This window comes from Nelumbo nucifera, chromosome 1, assembly GCF_055504915.1.
Source record: "Nelumbo nucifera cultivar China Antique chromosome 1, China Antique-T2T, whole genome shotgun sequence".
Taxonomy (NCBI): Eukaryota; Viridiplantae; Streptophyta; class Magnoliopsida; order Proteales; family Nelumbonaceae; genus Nelumbo; species Nelumbo nucifera.
The window spans coordinates 19,393,186-19,410,847 of NC_142649.1; the positions used below are offsets into that span (position 1 = coordinate 19,393,186).

The 17,662-nt window shown below is 39.8% G+C and overlaps 1 protein-coding gene across 4 annotated transcripts in view; it reads right to left on the minus strand.

The window, feature by feature from the left end:
- LOC104612095 (RNA helicase family protein) overlaps positions 1-17,662 on the minus strand; it is a 132,487-nt gene that overhangs the window by 82,367 nt on the left and 32,458 nt on the right. For all 4 annotated transcript variants that reach the window (XM_010279413.3, XM_010279410.3, XM_088895294.1 and 1 more), the window contains exon 10: positions 12,782-12,884. In XM_010279413.3, coding sequence (XP_010277715.1) covers positions 12,782-12,884 — 103 coding nt within the window. The remainder of the gene's footprint in view (positions 1-12,781; positions 12,885-17,662) is intronic.

Here is a 17,662-nt window from a genome sequence, read left to right on the forward strand (position 1 = left end):
TGTCACTGTAGAGGTTTTCTAAGGGGATATAAGAGGGCTGCAAGAACAAATTGAACATCATTGCTCAACTTGTAGCTCAAAATGCTGCTAGGAATGGTGACGTAGCAAGTGATTTAGGGCTAGGAAGAAGACAAGCTCCTAGAGTTAATGAACAGCCCACTGACATTATTAGTGAAGAATCAAGTAAAGACATTAAGTAACCTGAAGGCAATCAGCATGAAAGGAATAAGAACCAGCGGCAGAAAGACCGAATAGTGCAAGCTTTACAATCCAATCAAGGTCATGGTGTTCAACTTCATATTAATGAGTTTGATGGTGAATTGGAACCTAAAGAGTTTCTAGATTGGTTGGACAGCATTGGAAGTTATTTTGATTGGAAAGAAATGAATGAACAAAGAAAAGTGAAGCTTGTAACAGCAAAGATGTGTGTGACAGCCTTGGATTGGTGGAAAAAAATACCAAAGCAGCAGAGAAAGGAAGGGGAAAATAAAGGTTAATTTCCTAGGGAAGAATGAACGAGAAGCTGAAATCCCAATTCTTACCACCAAATTATAAGCAAATTCTTTACCAAAGGGTGCAGAATTTAAGGCAACGGGAAAAGAGTGTAAAGGAGTACAAAAAAGAGTTTAATAAGTTAACTCTTCGGAGTAATATGACAGAAACTGAATAACAAAAAGTTAGTAAATATATCAATGGTTTGAGGTTGCCAATACAGGATCAGATCATAATACACTGCCCATATAAAGTAAAGGATGCATATCAGCTAGCTTTGAAGGTTGAAGCTCAATTGAATCGGAGCTTGAGGCGAAAGTCCAAGGTACATCTTCATTAGTAGGCCGAAGTATTGGGGTTGGTAAGGGTCATGTGATCAACCAAATACGGCCTACAGTCCAAGGGACTCCAAATGCAATTAAGAGCAATCAAGGGCAGCCTACTGTTAGATGTTTCAGGTGTATGGAGTTGGGACATCGTTCCAATGAGTGTCTTAAGAGAAGGACTGAAGGGCAAACACATCTAGTTGATGAAGTCATTGATGAACAACAAGATGATATAGGCCATGTTGAGGATGGACAAGTGGTTGAAACTATTGAAGCTAATGCTTTAGAGGAAGAAAACTTGGATGGAGACATAGAGGGTGAATCTCTAGTGATATGGCATTCCATAGTTGCACCTAAAGAACCACTACTAGGGGAATGGTTGAGAAATAATATATTTAGAACACGTTGTACAACTGGTGGGATGGGAAGTTGTGTAACCTGATTATTGACTGTGGGAGTAGTGAGAATCTTGTTTCTCAAGAGATGGTGGATAAATTACAGCTCAAAACTGTTCAACATCCCCGACCATATTATATTTTGTGGTTCAACAAAGAAAATGAGGTAAGAGTTTCTTCTCAATGCTTAGTTAATTTCTCTATTGGTAATACATTTGAATAATTGGTATGGTGTGATGTTGTCCCAATGGATGCATGCCATATTCTTTTGGGATGCCCATGGCAATATGACCGTAAGATAATTCATCATGGGGACAAGAACACATACAGCTTTGTGAAATGCAATAAGAAGATAACTCTTAAACCAATGCAACTTGATTCATTTCCAAAGAAGGAAACCAAGCCAACCACTACTCTCTTCACCTCAAACAAATTGGCTCAAGAAGAAGGAAATTTGGATGTTGTTTATGTGTTGGTTGCAAAAGAAACTAGCAAAGAAGCACCTATTCCAGAGATGGTGAAGAAGCTACTTCATGAGTATGATGATGTGATGCCTAAGGAATTACCCAACGGCCTTCCTCCCCTAAGAGATGTGCAACATCATATAGATTTAGTGCCGGTAGAAACATTGCCTAACTTACCCCACTATAGGATGAGTCCTAAGGAACATGAGGAGCTCCAAAGACAAGTAACAAAGTTGTTGCAGAAGGGGCTGATCCGTGAGAGCTTAAGATCATGTGCTGTACCAGCTTTGCTTACACCAAAAAAAGATGGTAGTTGGCATAGGTGTGTTGACAGTCGTGTCATTAACAAGATTGCAGTTTGTTAGAGTTAGCCGAATAAGGGTAGATTAGTCAACTCACCTTGGTTAAGTTATGAGCTTATGTGGCAGTCTTATTAGAGGTTCTCTGTCCCATACTTAAGTAGGGGCAGTTTAGTCCTTGTACATTTAATTAGAAGCCTAATCACTATTAAGAGGTCGACTGATAGGGTTTAGCTATCAAGTTCAACAGTTCTTTCATCTTCTTCTTCTTTTCTTCTTCTTCTTCTCTTCTTCTTCTTCTTCTCCTTCACTTTCTTCTTCTCCTTACTGGTTCGGACTACTGTAGCTACAGTAGAAACATGGTATCAGGGCGTGACAACTTCAGTTTGTGACCTGTTTCAGTTCGTGACAACTTCAATTCGTGCTTCAGTTCTCTCCTTTTCTTCTCTGGGCTGTCAATGGAGAAAAGTGGTTCGTCCCAGGCCCGAAACATCACAGCTCTTCTTTTTTCTGGTGCACAGAACCTCCTTTCCTAAGAAAACAACTTCAGCAGTGAATGGTTGGCTGAAGCTCTCAAACGAAGGTTGGTTATCTCTCCTCTGTGTGCTGTTGGTATTTCTGGGTTGAAAATCTTCAAGAACTTGAGAGGACTGATCAGAACCTAGAGAACTAGGTTGGTTGTTGCCCTGGTTCTTGGAAAAATTCCAAGAACAGGCTGTGTTTACAGTGACCAAATGGTGTAAGGGCTGCTACTGTAGGTGGGCGAATGGTGCAAGGTGTAATGCAATGGTACTAGTTGAGTTTTTGTTGGTCTTGTGGTGCCCTCTTAAAAGTGTTAAAGCAAGTCTGTATTGTGTGTGACAGTTATGGCTGTGTGGTGGTGCTTGTGATGCACAAACTCTGTTGAGTAGTTGTAAGAGAGCTTGCATGTGGTTAGTAAGTGCTGAATTAATGTCGGTGTAGTCTGTGTTTTTTTTTGTGAAATCAGTAGTGGTGTGGATAAGAACAAAGGCGTGTGTATCTATCATTGTGTTTAGGGACTGCTGTAGGTTTTGGAACATCAAACTCTTGACAGCAGCACTTAGTTGGTGATTGGGAATTCAGATTAGAGGCAGCATTGAAAGAGTATCATGGCAGCAATGGGAGATGGCTGTAGTGATCAGAAACCTAGTGTGGTGGTTTCCTCTGACTATATAGGTGTACAGATGACCTCAATTAAACTGAATGGTGAGAACTATGTTCCATGGGCCAAGTCGGTGGAAGTTTTTCTCAAGGCAAAGAGAAAAGTGAAGCATGTGAAAGAAGATAAACCATCGGCTGACTCTCCAGGGTTTGATGATTGGGAACAAGAGGATGCTCAAATCATGACATGGCTATGGAACAGTATGGAACCCAAAATAAGTGCCAACTTCATGTTCTTAGATACAGCTAAGGACATATGGGAACATGCCAACAAGCTGTATTTTCTGGGCAAGATAATACTACAAGGGTATATCAGCTCTATCAGGAGTACTTTGGTCTACAACAAGGAAATAAAATCCTAGAAGAGTACTATGCCAGTATGAAGAACCTCAGAAATGAACTCAATGTCTATCATCCTCTCACTCTAGATGTTAAGGTTCAGCAACAACAGAGGGAACAACTAGATGTCACAAGGTTCTTAGTGGGGTTGAAATCAGAGTATGAACCAGTTAGGGCCCAAATATTGGGGGGCTCTACCCTTCCTACGCTTGAGGAAGTGTTTGCTCGGCTTCACAGGATTTCTTTGGGACAGACAGAGAATCCCACACAGTCTGATAGATCAGCTTTTGTGACAGCCAGAGGAGGTGGACGTGGTACGAAAGGGGGAGGACATGCCTCCCGAGGAGGTCGTGGTGGTTCCATATTTGGCCGTGGTGGTGGTCGTGACTCAGGGGGAGGTCGTGGCAAAGAAAAAGGCAGCTCTACAAGGAAGTGTACCCACTGTGGCAGGGAAGGACATTCCGTAAATTTCTGTTATGATCTTCATGGCCGCCCTCCCTCTAAATGGGCCAATCATGCTGTTGCTGGTGGGGTTGATGTCAGTGATAATCAACAGGCAGACCTAACTCCTTCCACATCTACATCTGTTTCCGAAAGGGAGATGGTGAGTGTACCGCGTGATGAGTATGAGCGGTTCCTTCAGTCCACTTCACAGCACACTTGCTACTCTTGCCCACTCAGGTATAGCTTGCTTGTCATCTAAAACCTCTCCTTGGATTATTGACTCTAGAGCCTCTGATCACATGACCAGGACTCCAGGTGTGTTCTCTTCTCTCTCTGAAACTTCCACATCTCAAACTGTTACCCTTGCCAATGGTTCCTCCTCTCCCATCTGTGGTGTTGGCAATGTTGACATGGCTTCTCTTTCTTTATCATCTGTTCTATATGTCCCTAAGTTTCCATTCAATCTTATGTCTGTTAGTAAATTAACCAAGACTCTTAACTGCTCTGTTACTTTTTTCCCTTCCTCTTGTGTTTTTCAGGATCTCAGGACGGGGAAGAAGATTGGTGGGGGGCATGAAGCCGGTGGATTGTATTACCTTGACGGTGGTGGATCGTCAGTTGCACTTTAGACTTCACTCACTCCTCTACAGTGGCATTGTCGAATGGGACATCCTTCTCTCAAGGCACTCAAGATACTAGTTTCGTCTTTGAGTCATTTGTCAGTGTTACAGTGTGAGTCGTGTCAGTTTGGGAAACATCGTCAGGTTTCCTTCAGTCCTAGAGTTGAAAGTCGTATGTTGAGTCATTTTGCTTTGGTTCATTCAGATGTTTGGGGCCCGATCAAAATAGTCTTATAATGGTTACAAGTATTTTGTCACTTTTATTGATGATTGTTCAAGAATGACATGGATTTATTTAATGAAAGAAAGGAGTGAATTATTTTCCATTTTTCAAAAATTCCATGCTAAAATACGTACACAATTTGGTGTTCCAATCAAAGTTCTTCGTTCAGATAATGGTCGTGAATATTTTCTAACTTCCTTTCAACAGTATTTAGAACAGCATGGCATCATTCATTAAACTTCTTGTGCATCCACTCCTCAACAAAATGGGGTGGCTGAACGGAAGAACCGTCATCTCCTTGAAACAGCTCGGTCTATTCTTCGTCATATGAGTGTTTCTAAACGGTTTTGGAGTGATGTTGTACTTACTGCATGTTTCCTCATTAATCGGATGCCCTCCTTTATTCTTCATGGTCGGTCTCCCTTCTCTATCTTGTTCCCCACCTTGTCTCCCTTTCCATTAACACCTCGTATCTTTGGCTATGTGTGCTTTGTTCACAATCTGAGTCCTGGAATAAACAAGTTGGATGCACGCTCCATTAAGTGTGTCTTTCTTGGCTACTCTCGGACTCAAAAAGGATACAAGTGTTACAATCCCATTACTTGGAAGTGTTATGTCTGTCCTGATGTCACCTTTTTTGAGTTTGTTCCCTTCTTCTCAGGAACTGAAGCATCTTCGTCTCCACCTTTACTTCCTCTTCCTCTTCCGGTCAGTGATCCCGTTCCGGGTGTTCCTGTTGGAGTGGACTCGTCACCTCATCCAGTGCAGATCCCTACACGACCACCAATTCGGCAAGTGTATACACGTCGAACGACACCGGCCCCTCCTCCAGCTTCTACCTTGTCCGCGGATCCTGTTGTTGCTCCTGTTGCTGAACCTTCAGGACTTGACCTACCCATTGCCTTACGGAAAGGTAAATGTAGTTCTACTCTCCATCCCATTTCCAATTTTGTTTCAGTATCTCGCCTTTCCGCCTCACATCGCCAGTTTGTTTCACTATAGTCATCTATTTCCATACCTAACAATGTCCAAGAGGCTCTTAGTTCACCTGGGTGGAGGCAGGCAATGGAGGAGGAACTCTCTGCTTTTCAGCATACTCATACGTGGAAGCTCACTACTCTTCCTCCTGGTAAGCATGTTGTGGGTTGTAAATGGGTGTATATTGTTAAATACTTGCCAGATGGTAGTGTGGAGCGTCTGAAAGCTAGACTTGTTGCTAAAGGGTATTCACAGTTGTATGGAATGGACTATATGGAGACCTTCTCTCCAGTGGCTAAGATTATCTCTGTCTGTGTGTTAATTTCCCTAGCAGTTATGTATGATTGGCCCTTATTTCAACTTGACATAAAAAATGCCTTCCTTCATGGTGACCTTATAGAGGAGGTATATATGGAGCAACCACCTGGGTTTGTTGCTCAGGGGGAGGCTGGAAAGGTGTGCAGACTGAAAAAGGCACTTTATGGGTTGAAACAATCGCCTCGTGCTTGGTTCGGGAAGTTTAGTGAAGTGGTGAAGAATTTTGGAATGAAACAATGCCAGGTTGATCACTCAGTGTTCAGCTATGACTCAGAAGCTGGAAAGATTTTATTAGTGGTCTATGTAGATGATATTGTCATAACTGGCAGTGACAAATTGGGGATCAACAAACTCAAGGTCTTTCTGCAAAATCATTTTCAAACAAAAGACCTTGGGACATTGAAGTATTTCTTGGGTATAGAAGTTGCTAGATCAAGACAAGGTGTAAACCTGTGCCAAAGAAAATATGTTCTCGATCTATTGGACGAAACAGGACTGTTAGGTGCAAAACCAACTGAGACTCCTATGGAACCAAATGTTAAGTTGAGTAGTGATACGGAGGAAATATTTGATGATCCTGGAAGGTATAGACGACTAGTGGGGAAGCTGAACTATTTGACTATCACGAGACCAGACATCTCCTTTGCAGTCAGTGTGGTGAGCCAATTTATGCAGAACCCTCGTATATCTCACTAGGATGCAGTTCTTAGAATTGTAAGATATTTGAAGGGAGCTCCAGGCCGTGGGCTATTGTATAAACTAGGAGGAAAACTTGAAGTAGTTGGGTACACGGATGCAGATTGGGCGGGCTCTGTGTCTGATAGAAGATCTACTACAGGTTACTGCACATTTCTTCGAGGAAATCTTGTGACGTGGAAGAGTAAAAAGCATACGGTTGTGGCTAGAAGCAGTGCTGAAGCCGAGTACAGAGCCATGGCACACACTACATGTGAATTAGTGTGGTTGAGGAATCTCCTACAAGAAATCAGGTTCCACATGGGTAAACCTATGAAGTTGTACTGTGACAATCAAGATGCGCTCCATATCTCATCCAACCCTGTTTTTCAGGAGAGAACAAAGCACATAGAGATTGATTGCCACTTTGTGAGGGAGAAGATTCTTACTGGAGAGAAAAGCACAGAACATGTAAGCTCAGGTGATCAGTGGGCAGATTTGTTTACAAAAGCCTTAAGCTCAGGGAGAGTGAACTATATATGTAACAAGCTGGGATTATATGACATATATTCTCCAACTTGAGGGGGAGTGTTAGAGTTAGCCAAATAAGGGTAGATTAGTCAACTCACCTTGGTTAAGTTATGAGCTTATGTGGCAGTCTTATTAAAGGTTCTCTATCCCATACTTAAGTAGGGGCAGTTTAGTCCTTGTACATTTAATTAGAAGCCTAATCACTATTAAGAGGTCGACTGATAGGGTTTAGCTATCAAGTTCGACAGTTCTTTCATCTTCTTCTTCTCTTCTTCTTCTTCTTCTCCTCTTTCTTCTTCTCCTTACTGGTTCGGACTACTGTAGCTACAGTAGAAACACAGTTAAATACAGGTTTCCCATACCCCACCTGGATTGTCTAATGTTCCTAGTACCTTTATGAGGTTCATGAGCCAAGTTCTAAGACTGTTTATGGGGAAGTTTGTGGTATTTTATTTTGATGACATACTCATCCACAGCAAAGATCATGACAGCCACTTAGAACACTTGAGAGCAGTCCTACAAGTCTTGAGACAAAATCAGCTATATATAAATTTGAAAAATTGTATTTTTATGACAGATCGGTTAGTGTTTTTGGGGTATGCTGTTTCAGATAAGGGAATTGAAGTGGATCAAGAAAAGGTTCAAGCTATTCAAGAGTGGCCAACACCAAGAACCTTAACTGAAATTCATAGTTTCCATGGGCTAGCAACATTTTATCGTCGATTTATAAAGAATTTTGGCACTATTGTGGCACCCATTACTGAATGCTTGAAAGGATGTGAGTTTACTTGGACTACAGCAGCTGAGAAAAGCTTCCAAGAGCTAAAGTTGAGGATGACCAAGGCTCCAATACTAGCTTTACCTGATTTTAACAAGCTCTTTGAAGTTGAATGTGATGCATCCCATGTTGGGATTGGAGTTGTCCTTAGCCAAGAAGGTCGTCTAGTTGCTTACTTTAGTGAAAAACTCAATGATGCTAGAAGGAGGTATTCCACTTATGATGTTGTGTTTTATGCCATTGTACAGGCCTTGAAGTTTTAGAGGCATTACCTTATCCAACGGGAATTTGTGTTGTATTCAGACCATGAAGCATTGAAACACCTTAACTCCCAACAGAAGATAAAGGGAAGACATGCTAAATGGGTTGATTTTATACAAGAATAAAACTATGGTTTGAAGCATAAGGCAAGACAACAAAACCAGGTAGCCAATGCACTTAGTAGGAGAGTTCACTTGGTGACTACAATATCTACTAATGTTGTGGGATTCAGCTTCATCAAAGACCAATACCAAGATGACCCTTATTTTGGCCCTATTTGTGGAAGCTATGCAGCAGGTGACAAGAACATTCAAGCCAAGTTTGTGTGGAATGATGGTTACTTATTCATGGGCAATAGGTTATGTATTCCATCAAGATCTTTGAGGGCATTACTCATTGCTGATTTGCATTGCAAGGGACATTTTGGTTGCAAGAAGACACTTGAAATGGTCTCCAAAAGGTACTTTTGGCCAAGGCTACAAAAGGATGTGTTCTACTATGTTGATAGATGTCAAAAGTGCCAAATATCTAAAGGGCAGCATCAAAATACAGGTTTGTATCTTCCCTTACCCATAACAAAAGAACCATGGACTAATATTTATATTACTATGTATTTTGTGTTGGGGTTGCCAAGAACAATTAGGGGTAATGATTATGATTCTATTTTTGTTATGGTTGATCGTTTCTCTAAAATGGCCCACTTCATTGGTTGCCAAAAGACTTCTGATGCTTCTCATGTAGCTAACTTGTTTTTTAAAGAAGTTGTTCGGTTGCATGGATTTCCAAAGCCAATTACGTCAAATCGTGATACAATATAACACTTTTGGAGAACTTTATGGAAGTGCATGGGTACTACCCTACAAAATAACAGTACATTCACCCACAAACAGATGGACAAACTGAAGTGGTTAACTGAAACTTGGGCAACTTGTTGAGGAGCCTTGTTGGAGATTACTTAAAGCAATGGGATCTTATCCTACCATAAGCTGAGTTTTCGTTCAATGATTCACTTAATAGATCTACAGGGAAGACTCCTTTTGAGGTTGTGTATGGCCGGTCACCTAAATGTGTTGTTGATCTAGCTCCTATAATAGGGTTGTGGTGAGTGAGTGATGATGTTGACGCTTTAGCTGAATCCATTCAAGAGATTCAAGAGAATGTACGACGGAAGCTGAAAGAAAGCAACCAATGGTATACAGAACCTAAGGATAATCATCATCGAATGAAAGAGTTTCATGAGGACGATCTAGTCATGGTTTATTTGCGGACTGAGAGATTTCCTGTTGGGAGTTACCATAAGTTGAAGCAGAAAAAGATTGGTCCATGTCAAGTGCTGAGACGGTTTGGTGACAATGCATATGAAATTGAGCTACCAGCTGATTTGTCCATTTCACCCATTTTTAATGTAGCAAACCTCTTTGATTACCATGGAGATCTAGAACCAACAACCAAGGTTGAGAAAGGGCAAGCACAAAGGGCCAGCAATTCTGATGAGTTTGAACAAGTAGAGTGTGTAAAAGATGTTCGAGTCACCAATACTCGAAATGGGGCTTATTTTAGGTTCTTGGTCAAGTGGAAAGAGAAGCCATCAATAGAGAACTCTTGGATTAGTGAAGAGGAATTTATGAGGCTAGATGGAGACATGTGCAAGGCTGTTAAAATTTCTATTCGCACGGGGTCGAGCTCTTTTTAACCCAACAATAAAGATGAGGCAAAAAAAAAGAAAAAAAGTGAATGTATTCTGTTTTGCATGTTTTCTGTAGTAGGATCCCAAATCGTTGTTTTTGGGTAGCTTTGTTGACAGTTTGGTACCAGGGGTGTTTTCGTCATTTTATAAGTCATTCTGGTCAGGGGCAGTTGGGTGCATATCTGTTGGGATTTGATCTCTTGGGTCTTTTTGTAACAAAAATTATATTTTTGGGAGTTTGTTTGAAGTTAGTTTTGTTCTTAAGGAGTTGCTTGTGAATGGGAAACATTCTAGGGGTTTATGTGTAAATATTTTAATTGGCTTTTCCAGCAAGCCATTGGGTCTAATGAAAGAGAAGGGGGGCTGTTTTTGGAGGGGTCTTTTGGTTCTTTCTCTTGTTTGAGATGTAGCTCAGCCCCAGCTAGGGTTTTCAAGTATTGGGAACTTGGGTTTTAAGGAGTCGACCCATTTTGGCACATCCAATCCCTCCATCGCTGTGTGTCCACGCAGGAGGCCAACTTGCTGCCATTGTTACTGCAGCGGAACTGTTCCAAGTGGAGTTTTACTTCAGGTTCAGGTCTGAAACCCCTAAAATCCAACTTGTTTTGGTTTTTTTTAGCTTGATATTTCTTGTGTTTATTGTTTTATACTTGAAGTGTTGCTTGTAATTTTCTCTTCTGTCCACATCAGGGGTTTGGCACCAAAACCTCTGATCCTGTTTGAAGGTTAGCATATCTACCATCTGATTGGTCTGCTCAGTTTGGAATAATCCTTTGAAGTGGTTTGAAGGTGGTTTGTCCTGGAGGGGTTCTTTCTGTTAATATTAAGGCATTGGAGGGCATTGCTCTTGTTATAAGGCTGTCAATGGGTCGGTCCAACCCAACGGACCTGAACCGATTGGGCCGGTTCTGGTTCCAGGAACTGGAACTGACAGGTCAGTTCCAGGTCCTGATATAGGGTCCCGATTACTATCAATTCGAAACTGGTTCCACCTTGTGCCAAACCGATTCAGAACCAACCCAATATATACCGGCGCTGGATCTGCAATTATTGGTCCTGACAACCTTAGTGTGGCCATCCATTCTAGCAGCCGTTCTCTCTCTGACATTTCAGTTTTGGTGGATATCATTCAAGGCAGGATATTGGCACTTCTCTCGTCCCTTTGTGTAACACTCCTTGTCCTGACAATGGTTATTCTTTACTGGGAGTGTTTTATTTGGTTAGTAGACAATTTACTCTCATATTTTGGGGAAGTGATTGGAACAAGGCTTCAAGATTTTTTTGATTGGCTGGGTTGGTAGCACACGATCTTTTGATTTTAAGAAAAACTTGTTCATGTTTCTAGGAGGTATATGGCCTTCTCCTAGATACACGTGACCCTTCAAATTATGCTTTTTTTTGCCATGATTTGGGGCTTACCATGGAAATTGCCATCAACAAAACCCCTCATTGGATTCTTGATCTACTATTGAGGGAGTCAATGCTTGCTGAATTTATCTCTGTAGGAGGAGGTTTATTCCTCCTTGGCATTTCCAAATTTTATGCTGCTTGTAGAGGATTCTCAAGTGAGTTTCTCCCGGTGCTCATGATTTTCTTTTTTCTCAGCAAGTTTGGTCTGGTTTATGTGTTTTTCACTTTTCTTGATGTTTGTGCTTCTATGATTTATGAACATTTAAAGAATGAATTTCACCCATAAGGCTTCAAAAAAAAGTGTGAGAATTTAAGATAACAAGATCCTTATAACGTAATACAGAAGGCATGAGTCTGCAAACCTTAAAAGTTACTAGAAGAACTTGCTGAAGGAACCTAATTACTTGCCTGTTTGTATTTTGAGTTAAAAGCCAAGGGACTTCCTAATCTCACTTAAACTCAGTATACTAAGAATGTGCCTTCAGACATTTACTAAAAATAGAAAATTACATTATTTCACAATAATAATTATGGGGATTAGTAGGGGTACAATAATTGTTACAAATAATACATCCCATAGGAGCAATTTTTACCTGACATAGTAGAAAACAGTTTTCCCAAAGACTGCTCATTATAGCAAATTAGACCCTTTTCTAATCAATTTTTTTCTTCCCGGTATGCATCACCCTAGACCTAAAAGCATGTACTGCCTAAAAGAGAATATGGCTATTTTACTTTGTGATGTACATCCTAGTCAAATGCAGATGAGATTAAAGCCAAGTACATTATAATATGGTCTATCTAGTAATAAGAAAAAACAAATAACATAAAGAGATTGATTATTGATCAAAATCAATGATACCTTGTGGTCCTTGACCCTTCATTTCACTGTAACTACATATGTCAGACGCAACATAATAGGATACATGGCATATCCCTACTGCATTGTTTTGTTGCTTACATTTCCTCCATTCGATATTAATAATGACATGCTTCTAAAAGTTATTAAATAAAGCTTTCTTGCGTTTACTAATCTTAGCTAAATCTCCCAAAACCCAAAAATCAGGTGGGTCCAACTATATAAATAATAATACCTGACATGCAGTCCATATACCACCTTTTGAAGAATAGTTAAGTTTTGTATTGGTTATGTAACATAGACAAAATGCATCATAAAATAGTCAAGAAAGCCCTAAGCTACAAAAATGAAGTGAATGATGGAATAGAACTTGCATCTATTAATTTTCCAAAATAAAAGAAAATAATAAAAGATAAAATATACTTCTACAACCATTTCAGCTTAAAAGCATGTATATGACTATGAAATAACAAATAAAATAAATGCTCGAAAAAAGTTACCTGAGTGCTTTCTGTTATTATGAACTTCTTCTGTTAGTAATTGAACAGCAGCATCAATATCATCTTGACCTGTAAGGAATACCAGAATATCGCCCATGGGTTCCTAAACAACAAATTTAAATTGATAGTGAATGTGAGATGATCATGCATGACAACTGAATTCAGGTTAAGAAATGCCAAGTATCAAAGGGGGAAATATTTGTGTTAATATGCAAAAGACTGTTAAAAAAATGTTTGGATCTATTAGTGCTTCTAGATGAATCATAACATAAATTGGCAGTAGTTAATGACTTAAAAGAAACCACAATGTCTCAAAGAACAGGACCCAACCCTGTCAGTAGAACTAATGTCAACAATTAAAAAGATACACTTAGGATGTCACCCAAAGAATTAGAGATAATTCAATGTAGCCATTTCTAGTACCTTGGTTCAATAACTCATAACAAGGGAGAGATTGAAAAGGATGTCACTCAACGAATTAGGAAGGATTGGCAAAATGGAGGGGTGTATCTGGACTTTTATGTGTAGGCAAATACCATTTAGATTAAAAGGAAAATTCTATAAAACAGTTGTGAGGCCAGCTAGGTTGCATGGAACAAAGTGTTGGATAGTCAGAAATATGTCCAGAAAATGAATGTGGTAGAAATGTAAATGCTAAGATGGATGAGTGGAAAAACTAGAAAGGATAGGATTAGGGATGAAGTTATCCATAGGAACCTAGGAGTAGCTCCAATAGGTGGTAAATAAGAGAGAGTAGACTAAGGCCCTGTTTGGCGCGTCTTTTCGGGTGGGCTATCAACTTTTTATAAGCCTAGCAGCCCGCATTTTGGCATTTTCCTGTTTGGTTGAGAAAAGATCTAGCTGCCGAAAGGTGCAGCCTCGAAAAGAACTGCAAATGGGGCAGCAGAAGTTCTAGCTGAACAGGGAGTTGACAGACCAAATCTATTCTGGGCCAACCTGTAATCTTCATTACCAAGGGATGTGGGAATCCTCCAACAGTTGTACTAAGTTTTAATTTTTAATATTTAATGAAATCTTTTTGCTGATCAAAAAAAAAAAGAAAGGAAATCAAGATTTTTCTAGAAAAAGAGAGAAGTGTGGAGGTACATTTGGTTAAACATTGGAGAAATTAGGCAGAGGTAGCAAATAGCTCTTCAAAGAACAAACTAGAACTCTATGTTTAGTTACCTCCTACTGAAGACTTTATCAAACTGAATTTTGATGATAGTAGTCCAGGTAATCTGGCTCCTTCTGGCTTTGGGGGTATTTAGCAAAAAAGATGGCCATATTTTTTTGTTTTGTACTCAGGTCCGGTGGGGGAGGGAGACTTAATAAGAGATAAATTCCTTACTGTAATTCAAGGTTTGCTAACAAAGGAATGGAACTTGAATAAGCTGATTGTAGAAGGGGATTCCAAGTTGGTAATGCGATGGTTAAAGAAAATGGAGTTTGTCCTTTGGGTTTATAGAGATGAAAATGAAATAAAGAAGTTTAAATGGTTAACTAGCAACATGACCTTGATAATACAATGGACTAGAAGATTGCCTGATGGATTGGCCAACACATTAGTTGCAACCTGTTTTTATGTTCTTATATGAGAGGCTGCATCTTGGACCTCTCTAAGGGTGGCATGTACCAATTGTATATATTGCTGCTATTTAATAAAATTGATTACTCTTACCTATCAAAAAAACACCATGAAAGTCCAAAACACACAATCTCTACAAACACAACACACCGAAAACACCCCACCCTACATCAAGCTGAAATTCCCTATTCACTCCATGGTTGTCAATGCATTGTCAAGGCAGCTAGGCACCTTTGGTTGGGTGCCCCGCCTGAACACCTTGACTTGTATCAAAAGGATGCATGTCTATATGACTAAGTGCCCACTTAATGGCTTAAGCAACAAAAGTACAAGGCAGAAATCTTATTATAATATTATTGGTATGTGTGATGATATAGTTACACTGTGTTTTAAGGCTTTACTATGAAATATAAAAGATCCAAGGGTTTTGAGAAGACAGAGAAAGAAGGATAAGAGAGGTTTCTTCTGTTTTCCTTTAACTACTCTCTTGCCCTTTGTGGAAAAATAAAGAGGAAGAGAAGAAGAAAGGGAGAGAAAAAAATACTGCTGTATTGATAGTGTATTGATAAAACATGTTGAGCATAAAACTTAAATAAGAAAAGATAGGAGAGACAAACTCCTAGGATCTCTCTCAATTACTCCTAGAATCTCTCTCAATTAGGGATTGATTAAATCTTTCCCTTAATCCTAGGATATGACTTTCCTAATTTTATTCAAATCTAATCTTTCCTAAATTTATTCAAATCTGTAATCAATCAAATCAAATCTTTCAAAATTTGCAGCAAATCATATATTTCTTAATTTGCCGCAAATCATATATTTCTTAATTTGCCGCAAATCATATCTTGTCGACACTCCCCCTCAAGTTGGTGCAAAGATATCTATCATGCCCAACTTGCTAACTTGAAGTTCAAATGGCTGTCTCAACAAGCCCTTAGTCAAAACATCTGCAGCTTGCTGAGTGGTTGGTACAAACGGAGTGCAAATTATTCCTTCTTCAAGTTTCTCCTTTATAAAGTGTCTGTCAATCTCAACATGTTTAGTCCTGTCATGTAGAACCGGATTATGAGCAATGCTGATAGCTGCCTTGTTATCACAATACAGTTTCATAGGAAAACTCACTGGTCTCTTAAGATCCGCACCCTCTTTAGCCAAAGAACCTCACACACTCCTTGAGCCATTGATCTGAATTCAGCCTCAACACTGCTTCTAGCAACTACACTTTGCTTCTTGCTTCTCCAAGTAATTAAATTGCCCCAAAAAAATGTGCAATACCCCGAATTTGACCTTCTATCAGTGATTGAGCCTACCCAATCCGCATTTGTATACACTTCAACCCTCTCTTCTCATTTTTCTTGAAGAATAGTCATTTTCCTGGTGTGCCTTTTAGATACTTAAGAATTCGATACACAGCTTCAAGATGTTCTTCGTACGAGGAGTGCATAAATTGACTCACCATGCTCACAGCGAAGGCAATGTCAGGACGTGTATGTGACAAGTAAATCAATCTTCCTACCAGCCTTTGGTATCTACCTGCATCTACTGGAACCCCATCTTTAACTTCTCTTAGTTTAGCCTTAACTTCTATCAGAGTGTCTGAAGGTTTGCATCCACTCATTCCAGTTTCTTTCAAGAGGTCAAGAATATATTTTCGTTGTGAAACCACAATGCCCTTCTTTGATCTAGCCACTTCCATTCCAAGAAAATACCTTAGCTGGCCTAAGTCTTTAATCTCGAATTCCTTGGCTAAGCTCTGCTTTAGTCTGCTCATCTCTTCAATATCATCTCCAGTCATGATTATGTCATCAACATAGACAATCAGAACCGATACCTTGTCTTCGGTGGATCTTTTTGTGAAAAGAGTATGATCAGATTGTCCTTGACTATATCCTTGACTTTTAACGAACCTTGTAAATCTTTCAAACTAGGCTCTGGGAGACTGTTTTAAGTCCATATAGAGACTTTTTTAGCTTGCATACCTTAGTTCCAACCTTCTCAGTGAAACCAGGTGGAGGCTCCATATATACTTCTTCTTCCAAGTCTCCATTCAAAAAGGCATTCTTCACATCCAGCTGATTCAGTGGCCAGTCAAGGTTAGCTGCAACAGATAAGAGTACTCGAATTGTATTTAGTTTCGGCACTGGAGAAAAGGTCTCAGAGTAGTCCACTCCATACGTCTGATTAAAGCCTTTAGCTACTAGGCGAGCCTTATATCTCTCCAAGGATCCATCTGAGTTGTACTTCAGAGTGAACACCCATTTACAACCAACAATTGTCTTTCCTTCCGACGGATCCACTTTCTCCCAAGTAGCATTCTTTTCCAAAAAGCTCTCATCTCCTCAAAAACAGCTTATTTCCACTCAGGAACATTTAGAGCCTCCTGGATACTGTTAGGAATGGAAACACTAGACACTTGTGAAATAAAGGCACAATATGAAGGTGAAATATTTTTGTAAGATACAAAATTTGACAGAGGATGTTTTGTACAAGACCTAACACCTTTCCTAAGAGCAATGGGAAGATCAAGCTGACTGGAAGAATTAGAATTACGTGGAGGAATATTTTCAGGTATTTTTGGAGAATTATCATGAATTTCATAATCCACCCTCATATCAGATTCTTGTTGATGTTGCGGAATAGTGCCTCTCCTTTTTAGTGCTAGATGTTCCCTTGAATATACAAGGCCTTTATACTATTTCGCACGCATTTCTGTTGTTTCAGCTTTTTTATTTTGAGATGGCATCACCGAAGGTTGTTCATGTTCAATATTTAATTCATTTGTTTCCACTGATTTTGCATTTTTTGCCTTTCTTTCGGTGACTGGTTGTGAGGAACATCATTATGGACAAATTCAAACATTAAATCAGAACCATCTAAAAGGCCATCTTCACTAGTGTTGCTCTCCCCCTAAAGATGGGAGTGTCTGTAGTAGGGGGTTCCTTCAAAGAATGTGACATCCATAGTCACAAACATCCTTTTCAAAACTGGATCAAAGCATTTGTAACCTCTCTGATTAGTGGGATAGCCCACAAAAATACATTTATGTGCTTTTGGATCAAGTTTTGAACATTTAGGATCATGGTTATGAACAAAGGCCACACTTCCAAAGATTTTTAAGGGAATGTTTGTCACTAGCCGAGAGTTTGGAAAACAGTCAGTGAAAACCTGTATGGGTGTTTTAAAATCCAAAATTCGTGTAGGCAGTCTGTTAATCAAATAAGTGGCTGTTAAAATGGCTTCTCCCCAAAGATACTTAGGAACCTTAGTTTGAAAACTTAGGGCTCTAGCAACTT